Raw genomic sequence first — 22,728 nt, forward strand, 5'->3', positions numbered from 1 at the left:
CAACCTAGCAGCTCGAAAGCACACCAGTGCAAGTAGATAAATAGGTACCGCTGCAGCGGGAAGGCAAACGGTGTTTCCGTGCGCTCTGGTTTCTGTCATGGTGTTTCGTTGCACCAGAAGCAGTTTAGCCATGCTGGCCTCATGACCTGGGGACAAACACCAGCTCCCTCAGCCTGAAAGCAAAATGAATACTGCAGCCCCAGCCAGATGGGCGGGGGTAATAATAATAATAATAATAATAATAATAATAACCCTTGCAGGATCCCCTTCAAGTGGAATACAGGCCACTAAGTGTTGCAAGTCTGTTCCAGTGGCTCATCTCATTATTATTTTTTTACCATAGGAATGAATTTCAGGCATTCATATTTAAGGGAGAATGTAAAAGGGGGTACTTGGGTACATTGTGAGGGTGGGGAACTAAATTTTCTTTTTCTGATAATCCCAGCTTCAGGACTAGGGCTGCCACTTTCTCCACACTTACAAGTAGTGCAGATAACCCCCACCCCACCAGGCCAGGTTTTAAATGAGACCATTCCTATCTGCCTAGCTTGCCCTGGAACGTGTTACGTATTTGGTTCTAGACGTGGGTGGCGCTGTGGGTCGGCAGTTCGAATCCCCGCGACGGGGTGAGCTCCCGTTACTTGGTCCCTGCTCCTGCCAACCTAGCAGTTCGAAAGCACGTCAAAGTGCAAGTAGATAAATAGGTAGCGCTCCAGCGGGAAGGTAAACGGCATTTCTGTGTGCTGCTCTGGTTCGCCAGAAGCGGCTTAGTCATGCTGGCCACATGACACGGAAGCTGTACACCAGCTCCCTCGGCCAATAAAGCGAGATGAGCGCCACAACCCCAGAGTCGTCCATGACTGGACCTAATGATCAGGGGTCCCTTTACCTTTACCTTTAGAGTGTGACAAAGAGATGGAACATGGGAGTGTTGTATTATTAAATGATGCAATAAACCAAACCTTATTTTCTATTTGCTTTAACAGCTTGATAAATCAGTGATAAGTGCAATTGCTACAGGTGATGAGGAAGCAAAAAACAAAAGCCTTGTGTTAATTTGGTGCGAAACCAAGACCGATGTGGTAAGTATTATGCTCCTGTGTTCCATAATGTACATTAAACATTGTATTATCATTAAGTAAGCAGTCCACTACTAACTACTAACCTCCAGACGGGGATGTGCTTTATCCAACCTCAAAATAAAAATAAAATAAAATAAATAGTAATGCTGAAATTTGCTTTACAATTCTTCTTTCGAAGATTATAAATATTGTGTTGGGGTATCATATAACTTCCTGCCAACCTAGCAGTTCGAAAGCACGTCAAAGTGCAAGTAAATAAATAGGTACCCCTCTGGCGGGAAGGCAAACGGTGTTTCCATGTGCTGCTCTGGTTCGCCAGAAGCGGCTTTGTCATGCTGGCCACATGACCTGGAAGCTGTACGCTGGCTCCCTCGGCCAATAATGCGAGATGAGTGCCACGACCCCAGAGTCAGTCATGACTGGACCTTTTTGGTCAGGGGTCCCTTTACCTTTTATCATATCACTGCTTTACAGCTACTGAAATCAAGATCTTTGAAACTCAATTTTATTCTAATTTGATTAATACCTAACTTTTTATTAAATTTGTTTGTTATGGAAACAATTAAAAAAAAATAGGGAAGGGAAGACCTTCCAGGGTGAGAGACCAGAATTAAGAGCTGAGAGAGGGAGGGAGGGAGGAAGATTTAGCTTTGAGATTCATTGTTTGGATTTGCACATTATACAAATTAGCATTTGTACAACGCTTTATAGTGTTCAAATACATTACTAACTTGGCAAGCTAGATTAATATTCTTATTATTAACCTCATTAATAAAATACTTTTCATTATGATGAAAATAATAATAATTTTTATACCCCGCCCATCTGGCTGGGTTTCCCCAGCCACACTGGGCGGCTTCCAACAGAAAAATGAAATAAAGTAATTTATTAAGCATTAAAAGCCTCCCTAAACAGGGCTGCCTTCAGATGTCGTCTAAAAATCTGGTAGCTGTTTTTCTCCTTGACATCTGATGGGAGGGCGTTCCACAGGGCGGGTGCTACTACCGAGAAGGCCCTCTGCCTAGTTCCCTGAAACTTGGCTTCTCGCAATGAGGGAACCGCCAGAAGGCCCTCGGCACTGGACCTCAGTGTCCGGGCTGAATGATGGGGATGGAGACGCTCCTTCAGGTATACTGGACCGAGGCCATTTAGGGCTTTAAAGGTCAGCACCAACACTTTGAACTGTGCTCGGAAACGTACTGTAGTGCTTTTGAGATGTGCAATAGTAAAGTAAAGGGACCCCTGACAGTTAAGTCCAGTCACGAAGGACTCTGGGGTTTTGGCGCTCATCTCGCTTGACTTGCTGAGGGAGCCGGCATTTGCAGCACCGTCAGAAGCCACTTGGGCACCCGGAGCAGCAAACATGATGCGCCCCCAGGGTGGGGCATCACTATGTAGTGTGCATGCACAGCGTCGGTATGTGCAACACTGCACATGCGCACTATATAGCGGGGTGCCGCCGCTCACGCTGCACCCCAAAACACGGAGCTGGGAGCGGCCCGCTCCCCCCGCTTCCACCTTGCAATGCCCCATGGTGTTTGTCTGCAGACAGTTTTTCTGGATCATGTGGCCAGCATGACAAAGCTGCTTCTGGCGAACCAGAGCAGCGCACGGAAATGTCGTTTACCTTCCCGCCGGAGCGGTACCTATTTATCTACTTGCACATTGATGTCCTTACAAGCTGCTAGGTTGGCAGGAGCAGGGACCGAGCAACGGGAGCTCACCCCGTTGCGGGGATTCAAACCGCCGACCTTCCGATTGGCAAGCCCTAGGCTCAGTGGTTTAGACCACAGCGCCACCCACGTGTCCCTAGAGATGTGAAATAGATAGATCATTACCAAAATAAAAACAAAAACACCCTGACAACTTTCCAAGTCTGCATCTGTACTGGAATTGTTTATTATTATTATCATTATTATTATTATTATTATTATTATTATTATTATTATTTTATCACTTGTTTGGCAACTGTGGGCTCCTTTTCAGGAAAAGGGTGAGATTACAAATTTAATTAATAAATAAATGTGGAGCGTTTATTTCATTGGTCTGCTTTATTTGTTGATGTCTAGGATCCAATGAATGTTACTATCCCACCCTGGGAAAACTGCACCTCCCCAGACCTTTGTTGGAAAGATGGAAACTTGACCTGGACAATACGAAATATATCCACCACAGAATATATTAAAAAATGTACGTAAAACGGCACTTTCCGTATCTCGTAATGCAGAGCTTTTTCAGGCTTTCTAGTCCAGCAGCCCATCTCTGCCCCTTGCGTTGTAAAACCTCTTCGCAGAGACGGCACAATATAGAATACTAGGGCAATGGCTCTCTTTCAGTGGGTGTGATTCAAACGTTTCAGTGGTGCCATTCTGATCAAAGGTATGCCTTTACAAAAATGAAGTGTGCAATGTGAGAGAGAGGGGTGGGGGGTGGGGAGGCGCTATAATCTTGGTTGTTGTCCAGCTATCTTTCATCTAAGGCAGTTTTATCTCAAGGGTTAGTCTTTGTATTGATTGATGGTTGATGAGTGATTCATTCACTTTATTTCACAGAATCATAGAATCGTAGCGATGTCCAACCGCTTGCAATGCAGGAATCTCAGCTGTACTGCTTTAAATTTTTAAGGAACCGGAATATAATGTAGGTTTACAAACCTACATTAAAGCATCTGATAAAACACTTCAGAATAAAACACTTCAGAAGAAAATCAAATATAAAGTATACATTCAAAGCAACATAATTAACAGGGAACTAAAATTATTTTAAAAAGAACATCAAGTACGGAATGCACAAGTAACGCAGCAAAGTTAACAAAAAAAGGTCACCTTAACATTTCAAAAGAAAACATTACTAAAGGACGTCAGATATAAAACACACTTTTGAAACAGCATAATTAGCAAGAGAATAAAGTATTATCTTTTCTAATATTAATATTTTATTGAAAGAATGTCAATTATGAAGAAATAACGTGATACAGAGAAAAAAGGGGGAGGTGAGGGGGAAGGATGTATATAAGAATAAATATATATATACAAAAATGCAATGTAATAAAGTATTACCTTAAGCATAAAACATGGGTAGGCAACCTAAGGCCCGGGGGCCGGATCCGGCCCAATCGCCTTCTAAATCCGGTCCGGGAATCAGCGTGTTTTTACATGAGTAGAATGTGTCCTTATATTTAAAATGCATCTCTGGGTTATTTGTGGGGCTTGCCTGGTGTTTTTACATGAGTAGAATGTGTGCTTTTATTTAAATGTATCTCTGGGTTATTTGTGGGACATAGGAATTTGTCATTTCCCCCCAAAAAAGTAGTCCGCCCCCCCCACCAAAGGTCTGAGGGACAGTGGACCGGCCCACAGCTGAAAAAGGTTGCTGACCCCTGGCATAGAACATATCTGCTGCTATTGCTGCCGGTCTGCCCATGGCAGTTCAGGGTGGGCAGCGGCTGTGGAAGTTCAGGCTTGATGACCTGGGTTTGCACTCAGCCCAGACTAGGTAGTAGTCTCTATGCCAGGCATGTCCAATGCGTCGATTGCGATCGATCAGTCGATCGTGGGATGAATGTTCGTAGATCGTGGCCCTCCCTCCGCCAGAGACTTGCCCGAGGGGCTGTTTCGACGCTGCGCGTGCCGCTCACCCAGTCGGAAAAGCAGCCGGCAAGCTCCTCTCACAGGAGGGGACATTTTGCCGCAGCGTGTGCCTGCCGCCTCAGGGGAAACATCCGGCGTGTGCCCCCCCTGCCCCCTCGGGGGAAGCAGCCAGTACCCGACTGCCCACCTGGCACCCATCCCTGGCTGGTAGATCACTGCCAGTTTTTATATTGGATCGTAGATCACAGCCTACTTCAAGTTGGACATGCCGTCGATGTTGTCAAAACTGCAAAAATTCAAATGCAATGTAAAAACATGCTGTGTGTCTCATCTATCTGCCCCAATGCATGCCAGAATAGGTAGACCCCTTGGGAAATACAGCAATGGTATATTTTGGGTGGATAGGTATAGGAAGAGTTTTTGTTTTGTTATCATTGTTTCCACGTGCAGCATCGCCATGGAGGGGAGGGGAGGGGAGTTGTGCTTGCATGGGGAATAACATGCAAACAGGAGTTCTATACTTGACAGCTCCCAAAGCAAACTAATCGTGTGTGTGTGTAACTAAAAGTTCTGTATCTCTCCCCCGCCCCTCCTATAGGTAATCACATTTTTGTAGACTCAGGACTCTCAGAAACTGCCATCGGCCTCATCCTCCTTGCCCTTTCACTGCTCTGTCTGTGCGTTTGCCTGATACTCATAGTTAAATTACTTAATTCCGTACTGCAAGGACAAGTAGCAAATATTATCAAGAAGACATTCAACACAGGTAACCATCTCTCCCTTTCCTTTTATTACATAGCCTAACAAATAGAAATACGTTAAACACGATGTGTAATGGCTTTTCTAGTCCATAAGGCAGTGGAATCAATAAAAGCTAGTGCAACATGCACCCAGTGGGTCATATATTTTTGTCTCTGGAGTAAACAGAACCGTTTTTATCCAGCTCTCGTCCCTGGTCATAAGTGGCCAGGCAAGCCCATTCCGTCAAATGTCATATTTGGACTTTTTAAGGCAAAATCCTTTTAAAAAAACCCAACCTGCATAATTTAAAAATGTTTTTAAAACTATAAAGCATTTAGCAAGTGGTCTGAGGGCTCTTTCCCGCTTAAAAATCATTTGCTGCTGCTTGCCATGCTTGTTAAAAACTTGGAAGCAACAGTATGCTATGAGGTACCATCTCTTCCTTGGTAATTGTATGGAGAAAAAACCCCAGTTGCTTCTATGTACCTATGGGGATGAGATTCCAGGGACACTGTGTGGAAAAAAAGATGGCTGCCTGATCCATTGGGTGCAGACCAGGGAGGTTCACTCCAAATTGTGGAGCAAACCGAAATGTTTTCCCATTCCTGCTTTTGCCTGTACCTATATATCACCAAGGGACCCAGGTAGAGCTTGCTGATCAGAAGGTCGGCGGTTTGAATCCCTGCAACGGGGTGAGCTCATGTTGCTCGGTCCCAGCTCCTGCCCACCTAGCAGTTCAAAAGCACATCAAAGTGCAAGTAGATAAATAGGTGGGAAGGTAAACGGCGTTTCCGTGCGCTGCTCTGGTTCTCCAGAAGCAGCTTTGTCATGCTGGCCTATAGAGCGAGATGAGCGCCGCAACCCCAGAGTCGGACACGACTGGACCTGATGGTCAGGGGCCCCTTTACCTTTACCTATATATCACCAAATGAAAAGGACAGGGCTGCATAGAGGGGGGAAATGTTAGAGCCCTAGATTTTTTTGTCACCCATCATACATTCATGAAGCTGTATGGAAGCTGCTTCTTGTGGTCCTTTTCCATTTGGATATGTGAGTTTTCCCGACCAGTTGGCAATTTTTCTTCTGCTGAGGGGCCCATTGGGTGGAAGAGACCCATCTGTTTGGCCTTTACAGTATTTGTACACTTACTAAAGTAGCAGATCAGAATTATAGGACGGGATGCTTGTGAAAGAGACTTTATTCTGCAGTAAATTTCTGAGGCGGGGGACATTTTAGCCAGACCCAATAAAGTATCCCTCAACCTGATTCAAATAATATATAATAATGGTTGCACTCCAAGCTCTATCATTCAGAAGGAAAACAGGAAAAGGCAACAACTGTACTTTAAACTTTCCAAACACAGAAAGTGTTCTATGAGGCAAACTTACCTAGTGGACAAGTCACCACCTTTTAGCTTCTTATTTCAAGTAAAGATCAAATGACTTTCAAGTTGTCTCGCAAGTGTTTTAAGTAGGGCACCTTGGTGTTTACCTAAACAGAAATGCCAGCACCCTCTCTATTCATTTCCTGAAAATCATTGGCTCACATTTTTGCCCCTCAAGATCACTGCTCAACATAAAATTCTCTCAGCAAGCAAGCTAGTTCCACACATTATTTTGAGCCGAATATTATGACTCTGATGCCTCATGTACTTCTGTTTTCCAGATTTTCCTTATCCATTTGCTTGGCTGACAGGATACATGGCCATGTTAGTTGGTGCTTTCATGACTTTTGTTGTTCAGAGCAGTTCAGTGTTCACATCTGCTATTACTCCACTTGTTGGTAAGTGTTCTGTGGAAGGATTTTAAGTAACGGTTTTTGGGGTGGGGGTGTTGAATTAGCCTAACTTTCAGCTACTGGGTTTAGGAACAAATGAAGAAATTCCAGTTTGTTTTTTTAATAATACCATGTATATTTTTGTCAGATCTTTTAAATAAACAAAAACAAAAACAAATGGTAGACCTGCCTAGATCTCTAGTGGTAGACTATGGCATAGAAATGGAAACATCCCCTCCCCTGCTCCCCATCTATTATGACTTGTGGCTTTAGACTTACAGTCCATTGCCATGCTTCCAAAATGGGGGCTTGAAAGAAATGGAGTCTTGCTGTAGACACAAATGATATCAGTACTGTACAAATATTCTGTTCTATGCATGGGACAGCCTTTGATGACGGTTCAGAAAATTCGGCTGGTGCAGAATTCAGTGGCCAGATGTTTTCAGCTTATAAAACCGATCCTGGCCCAACTGCGCTGGCTGCAAATTAGTTTTGTGGGCCCAATTCGAAGGGCTGGTTTTGATCTATAAAGCATTAAATGGCTCAGGACCACAATGCCTCAAGAACCCCATATGAACCAACACAGACCCTGCAATCGCAATCTGAGATCCTTCTTTGTGTGCCTCTTCCACAAGGGTTCTGGAGGACGACCACAGGAGAATGAGCTTTTCCTGCAATGGCTCCCTGCTTATGGGATGCTGTCCCCAGAGAAGCTTGCCTGGTGCTTTTGTTAAATAGCTTTAGGTGTCAGGCGAAAATGTTCCTCTAGAGCATGGGTGTCAAACACAAGGCCCGGGGGCCAAATCCGGCCCGCCAGACCTCGTCATGTGGCCCGCCGAGCGCCCCAGCCAGCGGGACCCAGCAGCGGGACCTTGCTATAGCGCCGCGCAGACAAAGCGCCGACAAACAGCTGGTGCCGGGGGGGTCCCTTCGCGCTCTTTTCTGGCGCTGAATCAAGGTGGCGACCCCCCCTTCCCTTTCTTTCTTCCTCTCTCTCGTTCTTATTCTTTCTTTCCCTCTCCTTCCTTCCTTCTTCATCTCTGTCTTCTCTCCCTCTTTCTTTTTCTTTCCTTCTTTATTCCTTCTTTCCTACTCTTCTTTCTCTCACCTCTTTCCTTCCTCTCTCCCTCCTGCTCCCTCTTTTCTTTCTTTCTTCCTTCCTTCCTTCCTTCCTTCCTTCCTTCCTTCCTTCCATCCATCCATCCATCCATCCTTCCCATCTTTCTTCCTCTCCCTCATTCTTATTCTTTCTTTCCCTCTACTTCCTTCCTTCTTTCTCCCTTTCCGTCTTCTCTCCCTCTTTCTTTTTCTTTCCTTCTTTATTCCCTTCCTTATTTCCTACTCTTCTTTCTCTCCCCTCTTTCCTTCCTTCCTCTCTCCCTCCCACTCCCTCTTTTCTTCCTTCCCTCCTTCCTTCCTTCCTTCCTTCCTCCCTCCCTCCCCTCCCCTCCCCTCCCCTCCCTCTCCCTCTCCTCAGAAACATAGGATGCTGCTTTATACTTCTGGCCCTTAAACCCTGGAACCAGGAGAGCAGCTCCAGTGAGTCAACCTCAGCCAGTCCCTTTGGTGAAGGGTGGTGGCTCACTGGCAGAACATCTGTCCTGCATGCAGGAGGACCCCAGCATCTCCAGGTACTAGTAGCTCTGCAAAGGTCCTGCATGAAACCCTAGCGAGCCTCCACCACCCAGTGCAGTTACCAAAAATCATTTTTCAATAAATTGTACAATAATTGTACATTTGAATATCTACTTGCCATTATTCTGACTATGTTTCTGCTTTCAGAGCTAGTTATTACTTACATTATTACAAAAAACAGTAATAATTGAATGCAGTGACAATAATTTATGATAATAAAGAGTGGACACATAGTCCTACAGATACAACCAGCCCTTTGAGGGTGACCAAACTGCTGATGCGGCCCCCGATGAATTTGAGTTTGACACCCCTGCTCTAGAGGTTATAGTCTATAACCAGGCCTTTGGCCGATTAAACCATCCATGGCCTTTTAAATGTCTTTGTGGGAGAAGAGGTATTTGGGTGGGTTTTTTGTTTTTGTTTTTTGCTTTGTGTTTCCATTCTGTCTTTTTATGTTGCAAACCGCCTTGCGATCTTCGGATGAGGGGTGGCATATAAATTTAAGAAATAAATAAATTATATATAAGAATGCAGCAATGTTTTGATATAGCTGTGACCTTCTTAAGTGGTGGTAGGTAAACTGCTATCCCTTAACCTTATAGTTTTAGGGCCATCATAATGGACGCCAACCTAGCAGTTCAAAAGCACGTGGGAAGGTAAATGGCGTTTCTGTGCGCTGCTCTGGTTCACCAGAAGTGGCTTAGTCATGCTGGCCACATGACCTGGAAGCTGTACGCCGGCTCCCTCGGCCAATAACGCAAAATGAGCGCCGCAACCCCAGAGTCGGTCACGACTGGACCTAATGGTCAGGAGTCCCTTTACCTTTAATAGATGCCGTAAACATGAAACACTTCAGAGTCTTCAAAATGCCATATGAATAATGATAAAATTCACGTTGTTGTTTTGCCCCTCAACTAGGAATTGGTGTTATAAGCATCGAGCGAGCTTATCCCCTAACTTTGGGGTCCAACATTGGTACAACAACAACAGCTATTCTTGCTGCTATGGCCAGCCCAGGGAACAAATTAAAGGCTTCCTTACAGGTTAGTTGTGACTTCTACTCCAGCCAGGACTGGACATTTTTTATCTCTTATGTAAAGAACTGTGGGTGCAATGCTAGCACTTGGGGGGGTTTTGATCCAGAGAAGTCCTTTGAGCATGAACTTAACAATAAGCTTGTACAGTAGTTGTTTTCCTGAGGCTCCAGTAGAGTCTTGAACATGCTATACTAAGGTTTAAGGGAGAAGTGACATGTTGCATGTGGCTGCGTGTATATTTTCTGCTATGTTTCATTTTAAAGTCTCCATGTCTGCAAGTGTCAGGAAGGAAATGCTTGCTACTTTCCCTTCCAGTTGTTTTTGCGCAAGAAATTATTTTCTCCTGAAAAACCACATTACACAAAAACGTTTCCGAGTTGGATAAAAATAATTGCCTTATGCTGTTTCAACACACTGCACTCATTGGAGGGCACAAAATAGGAACAGAAGATCGCCCATATTTGCTTTTTGGATGAACCTGATGATGTTCAGAATGACATCTCTTAGATTCTTGAACCTGTGATGGTTTGGCACTTATATAAGCCCTGGACTTTTTTGTTTCCCTTTCCTTTCTTCCCTTGCACACTCTCAAATGACAAACTATGGTTTGTGCTTCCCTTCCAAACCAGAGTTGGAACTCATGGTTTGAATGTCATTCCCAGTTTTGTTTTGGAGGACAAACATAAACTATGGTTTGCCATTTCAGATGTAATGTGTGCTGTCACAGGAAGTAAGTATGTAAGTGTGTAACAGGATGAAGGATGGGACGATGGGAGCATGCACGCCGAAGGCTCATTCATAAAATGCCAAACCATGGTCTGATGTTTCGACTAACCTCATGTGTTGACTATTTCCTCCCAATGGTTCTTTAATTCCGTCTATTTGACAGATGACCGTGATTCATTTTATAAAATTATGACTACAGGCTTTAATATGTTGGCTTACTTTTTAAAATGCACATACAGTGGTAGCTCTACTTACAAATTTAATGCGTTCCGAACGCACATTTGTAAGTTGAAAAAATTTGTAAGTCGAATCCCATAGGAATGCATTGGGAGAAAAAATTCGTAAGTAGAAACAACCCTATCTAAAAATTCGTAAGTAGAAAAAATCCTTTCTAAACCGCATCCAAGATGGCGGACGGAGCTCCATTCGTAAGCAGAAACATTCGTAAGTAGAGTTATTCATAAGTAGAGGTACCACTGTACCTGGTATATCAGGTATAGCTGTATGTTTGCCGTGGGACAGATAACAGTTTGGGGAGGTCTCCAGTCAGGAAAATTAGTGCAGGGCACTAATCCAGCTTGTCCTCCCCGTGGCAAGAATTGTTTTATTTCCCCTTGAAACTCCAATGCCATGTCTAGTTTGGCCCTTACTTTGATTGTGTTTAAATAATTATTGATTTTTTTTATTTTTAAAAAAAGTTTTGAAGGTTCGTAATAGGTGGAATAGTAGGAGAGGATCCAACAAAGGGATGAAAAGAGTGCTTTCAAGGTTATTTGTAGAAAAGTCACACTTGTTTTAACGTTCTTTTGACTGGTCCTCTTTTTGCTTCGTTTCATGTCTTTTCAGATTGCTCTCTGCCACTTCTTTTTCAATGTTTCTGGGATTCTCCTGTGGTACCCGATCCCTTACACACGCATCCCAATCCACTTGGCCAAGGTTTTGGGGAACATAACAGCCAAGTACAGGTGGTTTGCTATTTTTTACCTTTTTGTCGCCTTCCTTGTGATTCCTGTTGGCATCTTTGGTCTGTCGGTGGCCGGCTGGGAGTACCTCGTGGGCGTGGGTGTCCCTATCCTGCTTCTCTTTTTCGCTGTGATCATCATCAACGTTCTTCAAAAGAAGCGGCCCGAGAAGCTGCCCGAGAAGCTGAGAAATTGGGACTACCTTCCGTTGTGGATGCGCTCCTTGGACCCGTGGGATGACGTTGTGGTGTCGACAGGCGCTGCCTGTGAAAAATACTGTTGCAAATGTTGCAAACGCCGGGGAGGTGAACAAATGGCAAGCGTGGCGCCGGGGAAAGCTATGGAAGTTCACGAAAACCCAGTTTCACTGGCCGATGAGAAAAACGCCTTTTCAAAGACACCGCAGGCGACTGAAATGAAGCAGCCAGACTTGTCCACCACCCCCTTGTAGCAGAAGACAGGACTTGAAGAGCTGAGGGCTCAGGGACAAAAAAAAGTGGAGGACAAAATGTAGAGGGGGAGGGAAGAAGCGGCGGAGGGAAACGAATGCCATCTTCTTGCATCCAGCGAAAAGTGTGTCTTGCTCTGGTGGTAGCTGGCCGTTTGGGTGAGCAGGCGAGAAGTCAAGTCCAAAATAATCAGACGCACACACTTAAGGACACATGCAGCCCCCGGGGTCTTGTGCACGAACTTACCTCTAGCCTGCTGAGCCAGGAAGCGGGCAGCAGTACAGTGCTGGAGTGAAGGTCTGACTCTGTGTCATAGCCAGGCCTTTGGGCCTTCCTGCTCCTGTCCAGTACTGCTACAGACCCAAACTGCATCTGCCACCTCTGGTTGCTCAGCTTTTCATCAGTGGACCCAATATCAGGTACACAGGGCTTGAGGCCACATTGGTACAGAAGGGATCTAGTCTGTAATTTGGAGCATTGCATCAAGGACTTTGAGATAGTACCACCTCCCTTCTGGCGGTTTCGAAAGTTAAGGCACAGGGCATTGTAAGAAAATCTTAAAGGTACCAAACTTTTTTCTTTTTTTAAAAAAAGAAATATTACTGAAAGAAGCTGGGTGTGTGAGAATAGGAGTTTATAAATTTTTAGCTTGATGCTTCCAGTAGTTTATGTCTTCTAGCTAGAAATCAGGATAACTTTCCATACCCTCCAGCATTTCTCTGATGAAAATAGGGATGTCCTATTCTAAAATAATAATAATCGTCAGCATCATAATCATAATTTTATTATTTATACCCCACCCATGTGACTGGGTTGCCCCAGCCACTCTGTGCGGCATCCAACATATATAAAAATTAAACATTTAAACATTTAAAAAACTTTCCTATACAGGGCTGCCTTCAGATGTCTTCAAAAAGTTGTACAGTTGCTTATCTCCTTGGTTTGGGGATCACATAACTCCATACCCTCCAACATTTCTCTGATGAAAATAGGAACGTCCTAAGGAAAAGCAACACATTCTGGGATCAAATCAGAAACTGGGATGGCTTCTGTAAATCCGGGGATGTCCCTGGAAAATAGGGACATTTGCCCTGACTTTCTAGGGCACTTGTCTTCCCTGTGCCTCAATTTTCTGAGGATCAAATTCAAAAAGAGAGAAGAGTTGCGGGATCTAACCATTACACACCTGGCTTCCTTCAGACAAAGCACTTTTTCAGAAGAGAGCGCAAAGGGACTTTGGTGGTGGAGAGATTCCCATTGAGGCCCACATGTCTGCTCTTGGCAAAATTAAATTGCATAAAAATGGAATGTGATTTAAAATGATTTGCTATGATAACTTTTCTTTTATACCTCATCATAGCCAGGGGCATAGGAGCTCCCGAGGAATAACCTCCTGGGACCCCAAACTTAGAGCATGGCAAAAACCAGCCTTTCTAAATAGCACCCCAATAACAAAGTGCACCTTATCCTATGATCTCTGGCTAAATGTATTTAAGTAATACATTTTTACAAGTACAGTCAGCCTCGGTTGTTGAACGTATTCCGTTCTGGAAGACTGTTCCGAAACGTTCGATATGTGAGGCGTGGCTCAGAAGCCGTGTCAGATGTTCAGCTTCCGAAAACCGGAGCATTTGCTTCTAGGTTTTAGGCATCTGGGAACTGAAACATACGATAATGGAGCCGTTCAAGAACCGAGGTTTGACTATAGTATCATGCAATATTTCATTCAGATCAAGAATAAGACCCCCATGGATGAAATTTGCAGCATATGCAAAGAAGCTCTTTTGCATTACTGCACGTTTTAGGTCTTGTAATTTTGTAATTGATTCCAGGCCAAAGTGTTTGACAACCTGACGTTTTCCCAAGGGGATTTTGGAAGGGGCTTATGAGAATCAAACCATGGAAAATATTATGGGGCAGGTACGATAGTAACATGGCCTAACCATACTGCTGCGTCATCAGCCGTAGATGGAAAACCAAACCATCAGTTGATTTTTTTTAACATAGTTGGATCTGATGTGCATCATTTATTTATTTGATAAAGAATACTTTGAGGTGAATTTTAATTGTTAGCTAAGACTAAGCAGGAAATATTAACATATACGCCTGGCAATGTCTAAGCTTTGATCCCAGGGGATGCACAAGTATGAAGGGGACAAGATTAAATAAAAGTGAAGGATTCTTCTTACCCTGTTCTCATGGGAAATATTTTACCTTTTCCTGTTGAGATCTGACCTATGGCCAGACCTTTAAAAAGCTTCAAAAGAAAGTCTCTCCCGCTTGTTAACACATCAGAGATGATAAAATGATGTTGAAATACATTAGCTAAAGCTCTAAGTCAGACTTAGGCACATTTAAACCCCATTGTTTATGCTGGAACACCTCCCACTGATACCAGTGCTATTTAAAAGTGCTTAAATTTGTCTGCATGTTTTTCTTCACTATAATTTACAATGAAAGTGAGAAATCAATCATGCGGCTCAATTCTATGCGCATTTACTTAGAAAGTAACTCCTACCATGTTCAGTAAAGCTTAATCATAAGTAAAATTTTAACTGAAAAACAGTATTACATTTTTTTGTAAAAAAAAAAGAGAGAGGGTTTTGTCCTGTGCACAGACTTTCTGAAACCTTCCCTAGCATTTTTGCTTGCAGTTGTTCTTAAAGAAGTGGGTTTCTATCTTATAGTTCCATTGATATTTGAGGTTGTATATGGCTTTTATATAATTAAAGCAGTCGCCTGTTTTATATAAGAAATATATTCAGATTTTATACAATGGCTTGCGCCTGGCACAAAGGGCAGAGTCCATCCAACATGAAGCACTTTCAGTCTCATTGAAATTTTAGGCTGCATTCTTATTCACACTTGCCTGGAAGTCAGCTTCATTGAGCTCAGTGGAGCTTACTTCTGAGTAGAAATACAGTGGTACCTCTACTTACAAATAACTCTACTTACGAATTTTTCTACTTACAAATAGAGCTCCGTCCGCCATCTTGGATGCGGTTTAGATAGGATTTTTTTCTACTTACGAATTTTTAGATAGGGTTGCTTCGACTTACGAATTTTTTCTCCCAATGCATTCCTATGGGATTCAACTTACAAATTTTTTCGACTTACAAATGTGCGTTCGGAACGCATTAAATTCGTAAGTAGAGGTACCACTATGCAGAATTGTCCTGTTAAGCGTATGCTTCATGCTCCTGCTGAATTTGATAGGGCGTAATCCCATTGTACCTATATTCTTTTTATGTCATGTTGCTAGTTGCTTGGTTTTTTTTCATGGAAAATGTTGTCTTTATGCTTAATCATTACTGGTTTATTTAACATATTTGTCAGATAACGTTGACAAACATATTTTTAAGTGAAACCGTGTTGCTCTGCGATAACTCTGGGATACAGGCAAGCAGCTTATCTGATTTCAGGATAACTCAGTCACAGACCGTATTATTTGAACCTCATCTACCTCCTTCTCTCTAGCATTATCCACCTTTAGAGGGGGTGTCCATAAAAGCTTATGAAAGACATGTTCTCTATTCCGATATCGAGTTTTTAGGAGGGGAAAATCTGGTGCGCTGAGGCTAGGGTACACAGAATTGGATGAGGGTCTCAACTTAAAAACACTGAGAGGAGGCTGGGCAGAGTTACACTTACAAAAAGGAGAAGAGCGTTACTAGCATTGCATTTTCCTTTATGTTCCAACACAGAGCTCCTTTCTTTGAGAGTTAAATGGGAGTCCTGCCTATCAGTCGATTTCATTCTGGGTGTAGTTTGTCGAACTTAAGGCCAGTTTGTACAAATGGCAGAATAAAGTGGTAAAGTTTTTCCTGAACTGTAACATTTCATTTTGGATGGATGGTACACATGGTTCATTGTGGAAAAAAAAACCCTCTTTGCACATTGAAAAACAGAATAAGGGAAAGCAGGGCCTGCCCGCCCGCCCACTCTGTTGAAACCCAGTTATTTTGAAATGACATAGATAGAGCGGGGCGATATAGTGATAAATTGTCCGATAGGGCGTTCAGATCGTAATACTGGTTTCAAACAATTTGAGATCCATTCCAGAGCCAGACATCATGATATATCAGCATATTGCAGTATTTAGCTGCTGATATATCACTATGTTGAAAACCAGATATTGGCCAGCCCTAGACATAGACAGTGGCCTAGATGGGTCTAAGGCAGGGGTCAGCAAACTTTTTCAGCAGGGGGCTGGTCCACTGTCCCTCAGACCTTGTGGGGGGCCAGACTATTTTTATTGGGGGGAAATATGAACGAATTCCTATGCCCCACAAATAACCCAGAGATGCATTTTAAATAAAAGGACACATTCTACACACGTAAAAACATGCTGATTCCCGGACTGTCCGCTGGCTGGATTTAGAAGGCGATTGGGCCGCATCCGGCCCCCGGGCCTTTGTTTGGGGACCCCGGTCTAAGGCTAGGAGCAAAAAGAACATGCAGAGGTCTGCTCCCTGCGACACCAGTTTTCTTCCCACTTGGTTCACTTCCAGTATTGGTGGGGGAAAGCCATGGAGGAAGGAGGAAGGCTGCCAGAAGCTAAAACTTTGGATGTACTCCTAATCGGTACATTCCCCCTTTTCTCCTAAATCTACACAATTTCTACAGGTCCAGGTTTAAACAAACAGATCTGCTACTGCTACAACTTTTTGGGTCCTAAACTGGTACTTTTGTCTATTGCAAACCTTCAACCCTCCACCTCGGTGGAATCTACATATGTATTAAAAAATGCTGTGAAAATGTTTTTAAAAATACGTTTTGAAAAACACATCGAATTTTGCATAGCTCACTTTCGCCATCTAGTGTCACATTTGTATATTGCACTTTACAACACATCTAAAATGTTTTATTTGCAGCTGCGTAGCTGAGTCCTTGCTCTCTGAAGTGATACAATTCTGGAAAGGCTTTTGCACTTGGTTCTACTGTTTTGCACATGAGTTGCATGCCTTAGGAAAAAAACTCCCTCTTCCCTAGACAGTAATAGGAAAGGCCTGTTGAGTGTTTTGCAGCTCTCACCCCAACCCAGAAAAAGGTGTTCCATGTGGAAGTAGGTTGAAGTGTAGGTGGGTTCCCACGAGGCAAGACACAGTGATAACAGCAAGAACCTTTATTGAACTAACAGAACTGGACAACAGGGGCAAAAGCAACTGCTTATATACATTTCTGAAGGCCTGGGCCACTCCCACTCCCAACGTGATTGGCTGCCTAAACTTCCAAGCTGCGAATCACAACTCAGAGTTTAAGGGCCAATGGCAGAAGCCCAAATCCTGAAATTTTCTGCGATTGGATATCAGAATCCTTAGTCCAGACTCAAGCTCAGGCAAACACAGACCACTGAATACATAACATAGGTTTCCATTTGTATCATCCGGGCTGGATTGGGATCTATGTGTGTTACAAATAGATACAGCATTTGAGTCCATTTGGAAGGTTACATTTCTGTGGAAAAGCTTTTCAGGAAAGAGAGAGTAAGGAGGCTGAAACCACATTCCCCCATTCCCCCATTCTGGCCAAACAATTGGCTTCAAATATTTTAGCTCTGTGGGTGCACAGTCTAGGTCGGACACCCCCAACCTTCGACCCTCCAGATGTTTTGGACTACAATTCCCATCATCCCTGACCACTGGTCCTGTGAGCTAGGGATCATGGGAGTTGTAGGTCAAAACATCTGGAGGGCCGAAGGTTGGGGATGCCTGGTCTAGATCTTCTGGATCTTGGTGCATTTTGAGCCACTCATCCCTCATGAAAATACAAACAGCAGCTGTATTTTATCCCCTCTGTGACATCTCATGAACCCCGCACTGCCATCATCACACATTGGAGGGGAACGTGAGAAGAGGGGTCCCTTTCTCTCCTACCTGCCTAGGCTCCTCATGCGATTTAGAACACTGGCCATGCAAGAAATTTTATCCCCTTGAGTGCTGTGTACATTAGGCTGCCCCTGTTTTGCAGTGTGAGTGAAGTAGCCTCTCCTTTGTGTGGAAATCAAAGAGTCTTCTTGTGGAAACGTTGTCCCCTGTCATATCTTTTAGCTTTTTAGACTCTTATTTATAATTGTTTTTAGTGTATAGTTGTTGTTGTTTTTCATAAGTTGTGTAAGAAGCACCTCTTGAGATGCGGCTTTTATATTGAACATTCCAATTTGTTCACTGTGATAAGAAATGTTTTTAAAGAAGAGAAATGGCTTTCGAAATGGTATTTTTTGGTTCACATGCACATGTCATGATAAGCCACGGTTTTCTTCCTGATCTCGCCTGCTTTGCTCCTCTGCAGCCGTAAGTGGTAGAAGCAAAGCAGAAATATGTACCAGTAGTAAGGGATGGGGAGAAATTTGATCCAGTTTTTATAGGCAAACCATTGTCCGAAACAATACCTGGACTGAAACACAGCCAACCTTTGCAATTCGCTCTACAGTTCTCCAGCCAAGAAATGTGTTACAAAAATGCATATACTAGGGTAAACTGTGTATTACCCTGGTACATATTTGTGGAATATATTTGTGGAAATAGCTTATAAAATAGAAAGCCAAGCTTAATTGCCACTTCTTGGTTTGTTTGTTGTGGCGCAATGGGTCCATGTGTCTGGCTGTTAATCACAAAGTTGGTGGTTCAAGACCACCCAGGGATGGCTGTGGGCAGGATACCTGCTTTGCAGGAGGTTGGACTAGATGGCCCTCAGGGTCCCTTCCAGCTCTTCAATTTTATGATTCAATTATTCTTCTGCTTGCGGAAGGGGAGTAATGAAACATGCACTATCAACCACATTGTAATAAACTCTGGCTTGGCTTATGATGTGTCTGAATGTGGCCAAAAGTGTGGGTGGCAATGTTATTTTAAGTTGTAACAAAATCAGCTGATAAAGTAAAATTAAAACCCTTAAAAGATGAAACTATATCTGCAATGCATTCAAATATTTAACTATTTTTATTGACTGTTCCCTTTTTTGCTGTGAAGGAAACTTCTCTTTTTGTATTAAGATTTCTTCATAAGTTAGGAGGATAGTATGTATGACCAGCAATGGGAAAAGGTATGATTTTGTAGTCTGTTTTTGTTCTTTAAAGGAAGTACAGGCCATTCAATGAGAAATTAAAGATTTTTAAAACAATTCCATAATCTACATTTTTATGCTGTCAACAAAAAGCTTTGGCTCATATTCTCTCTCTCTCTCTCTCTCTCTCTCTCTCTGTGTGTGTGTGTGTGTGTTTGTGTGTGTGTGTGTTTCCTGTTGGCTAGTAGTGCTGCTCCTGAATGGAGGAAGCAGGGAATACCTATTTTCTGTACAAACACAGCATAGCGGAGATAGCTAGGCTTTCACAGCACCACAAACTGAGAATGCATCAGTTTCCATTCTGACCCATGTTTTTCACATACAGAGCTGTTTCCGTTCTACTGCAGTTCGACTTCCAACAAAAACTACATTCTTCATCTCTCCGTCCTTAGAAAATTCTGTGGCAGAATTTTGCACGATTAATTATGTAATTGATAACATTATTACACACAATTCATTTCCATGCAAAGAAAACACAATGCAAATGAATTGGGGGGGGGGGTCACCAGTTAAAATATAGTTTGTATATTTTGTGATTCTGACAGGGTCTAGAACCCCCAGGCACTTTTTAAATATGATTTGGCATTCCTTTATGGCATATACAGTGGAACCATCATTTTCAAGACTTACCAAATCTAAAACTATACTTGATGATCAAATAACGTTGATAGTCTTTACTTGGACTTTGTTATCTAAACTCATGTTGCAACAACTTATTTTGTGTGCCTATTTTAGAGTTTTGTTTTGCATCTTTTAATTTTCATCTGTTGTTAGAAATATTCTCTCTGTTTTATATACATTACAAAATGAAATAATAATAATAACAATAACTTTACAAAAAAAAATCAAAATAATGCAGCCAATCACCCATAAAACAACAACCATTGGCACTGACAGAATCATACGAAAACTAAAACCCCAAATGCAAGCTAAATGTATTCACCATCAGACTAAAGAGAAACTAATATTAGAGAAATTAAAATAATATTGAGATGTTTGCACAAATGTGACAGTTCGATGAAAAATCCTAAGCCAACAGCTGTCTCAACACAATTGACTATAATTTCCTTTTAAATAAACTGACACATATATCAGGGAAGGCTGTTTGCTCCCAAAGTTGAAACTTCTTTGGCAGAGGCCATTCTTGCAATTAAACGGTTGTAAAAGAACCTGAATGGCACGATAAATTGTCTGTACCTGAAGTGCACTATAAATTATTTTATTTGCCAACAGCAAGTAAACGAAAAAAAAAGTACTATGAATGCCACTGGCCATTTTGCTTGTGAGAGTAAGTCTTCCTTCAGCATCAAGAACAGGAAGAAACAGTTCCATCCTCACCAGGTTAGCTTAGCTCTGGGGGAACAGCCAGGTAGCTCAAGCAGGAGAGGACAAGAGGCAAGCTCCGGTATATATACTTAGCATATTTTACGTTGTGCCTTTAGCTTTAAAAGTATCCTGCAGGGGACCTTTATTTATTTAAGGCAAGATTGTATATAACACAAATGGATTAAACTTAGATTATGAAATATACTCGGAGTCGAGAGTGAATTTCATGCTCTTTATTCAGCGCATAGTCATCAAGGAGAAGAGGAGAAGAATAGCTCTTTTCCCAAAAACATCTGCTTATATACATTATTTACACAATGGGCCTTGCGTGATTGGCTACTTCAGGGCTACACCTGCGGGCCAATCAGGTTGTGGATTCACTTCCACCTGGAGTTGGATTGGGTGGCTCCTGCGGACCAATCAGACTGCTGATTCTGGATCCTATTGTTCTAGGATTCAGCTCAGTACATAGCAGGTTACTTCAAGAATACAATGCGATTTCACTTTATTGTGTCCACAGATGTCAATTCCAACCCTCTTACTCCCTTAACTCCTAACCCTTAACCAGTTTAACTGACTGTCTCTCCTCAAATCCTCTCCTTTTAAACTCTCCCTCCTGGAACCATGGCCAATCAGAGGCTGCCGTTCATTAACCATTTGCTGGCAGGAAAAACAGAAAGAAAGAAACACTTGTTGCTCCAACCTGTCCAGCAAAACCAACTTTTTCATCACAGGTGCAAGCCTGGGCTGCATCCTGGAGACTGGGCGGTCCTGGGCTGGCCAGATGACAAGATTCACTGGTCCTGGCCTCACTGATGTGGTCCAAAGGAAAGCAGAGCAGTACGTTTCACACCAGGAGGTGAACAATGAGCTATCTTAGGCACCTAACTCCAGATTTCTGTAGGGTTCACTCTTTAGCCTTTTCTCCTCCAAAAGATGTCCCAAAAGGCAGAGGGTACAGATTTTTACCCAAAGCCTTTCTTACAAATGAGAGGAGGTTTAGGATCAGAGCCATCCTTCCCATTGGGCGCCCCAGCACGCACGCCAGCTGCACCCTATCAACCATATGGCTGGCGGCGGGCAGAGAAAAAGGTTGCAAGAAGCAAAGAAAAGGGGAGGGGAGCTTGGAGGCGACCCGATCTGCGCACACCCCATCGGTTTTTGTGCTGAATGTGCACGCGCTGAAACTGCGCTTGGGACCCTGCCCCTCCCTCCCCTCAGCAACTTTCACTTTCCTACCGTTGCTGGGCAGGGCTTCCCTGGCGCCAGGGAAGAGGCGGAGGCTGGACGCGGCGCCCTCACCCGCCACGCCAAAGTGGGTGAGGAGCCTCTGCCTCTTCCCCGCCAGAGGCGCTGCCCTCCAGCCCTGCCAGGATGGAGAGGCAAGCACTGGTTCCAGTTGGCGGACCTGGTGCCGCGCAGAGGAAGAGGAAGGAGAGACAAGCCGCAAGCTCCCTCCGTCCCTCCCTGCCCTCCTCCTCCCCCTTTCGTTGCGCGCACCCCCGGTGGCTCCTGCTTTGCGGCAGCGAAGCCAAGCCGGAGGGGAGGGCCCAGAGCAGAGAGGAGGCGGAGGCTGCGGGGAGCCGAGCTGGGACTCCTGGGTCCGCTCTACTCCACGCAGACACGCACCCCAATAAAGAGGGGGGAGCGGCCTGCTCCTCCAGCACCAGCAACTATGGGAATGGAGGGGTGGGGCGCCGGAGGGGTCCTTGAACCATGGCGCTGGATAGCCTTAAGATGGCCCAGCTCTGCAGCATGTGCAGAAACCACCTTCTTGACCATTGGATCCACTATTGGTCTCATCCGCTCAATCCAGCAGAGCCTGCCTCCGCATGCAGGGGGACTCCTTAACTCACCGAGGGTTTGAGACCCACCAGCTACCCTCACCTGGTTTAGCCAGCCAGTCGAAGCCATTTTGACAGGGGTGTGGCGGCAGCTGCATGCTGGCAGCTTCTTGGAGCCACAGGTGAGAGCCTAGTACAGGGTGGGGACCAAAGGTGGACAGGAGGAGCATGACATGTCCCCCACCAGTGGTACCACCCGTCCCCTAACACCCCATACACCCAAGCAGGAAAAACAATGTGGCAGATCAAAGAAGGTATGGAAAGCTGAAAACTGGCAGAGCATTCAACATGGTGTAGGCAGGCAGAGGAGGGTCTTCTGGACCACCTGACTGCAATGTCCCAGGCATCACACTTTAGTCTGGGTATGTTTAGCATCCAGAAGGCAGGGAAGACCTGAAAAAGGATGCCAAATATACAGAATTGTTTTCTCTTGCTTCAGAGGGCAGGACTGGAATCAGTGGGCGGACAGTGTGCTTTCCAAATAATAGCTTCAAT

General features: G+C 43.9%; 1 protein-coding gene across 2 annotated transcripts in view; it reads left to right on the forward strand.

The window, feature by feature from the left end:
• The window catches only part of SLC34A2 (solute carrier family 34 member 2), a 35,970-nt gene extending 16,850 nt beyond the window's left edge, over positions 1-19,120 (forward strand). For both annotated transcript variants that reach the window (XM_035113984.3, XM_035113985.3), the window contains exons 8-13: positions 987-1,082; positions 3,152-3,272; positions 5,271-5,438; positions 7,079-7,195; positions 9,743-9,867; positions 11,434-19,120. In XM_035113984.3, the coding sequence (XP_034969875.2) occupies positions 987-1,082; positions 3,152-3,272; positions 5,271-5,438; positions 7,079-7,195; positions 9,743-9,867; positions 11,434-12,000 (1,194 nt within the window). In that variant the 3' untranslated portion in view covers positions 12,001-19,120. The remainder of the gene's footprint in view (positions 1-986; positions 1,083-3,151; positions 3,273-5,270; positions 5,439-7,078; positions 7,196-9,742; positions 9,868-11,433) is intronic.
• The last annotated feature ends 3,608 nt before the right edge of the window (positions 19,121-22,728 follow it).

Source organism: Zootoca vivipara, chromosome Z1 (assembly GCF_965207765.1).
Source record: "Zootoca vivipara chromosome Z1, rZooViv2.hap1.1, whole genome shotgun sequence".
NCBI classification, from domain to species: domain Eukaryota; kingdom Metazoa; phylum Chordata; class Lepidosauria; order Squamata; family Lacertidae; genus Zootoca; species Zootoca vivipara.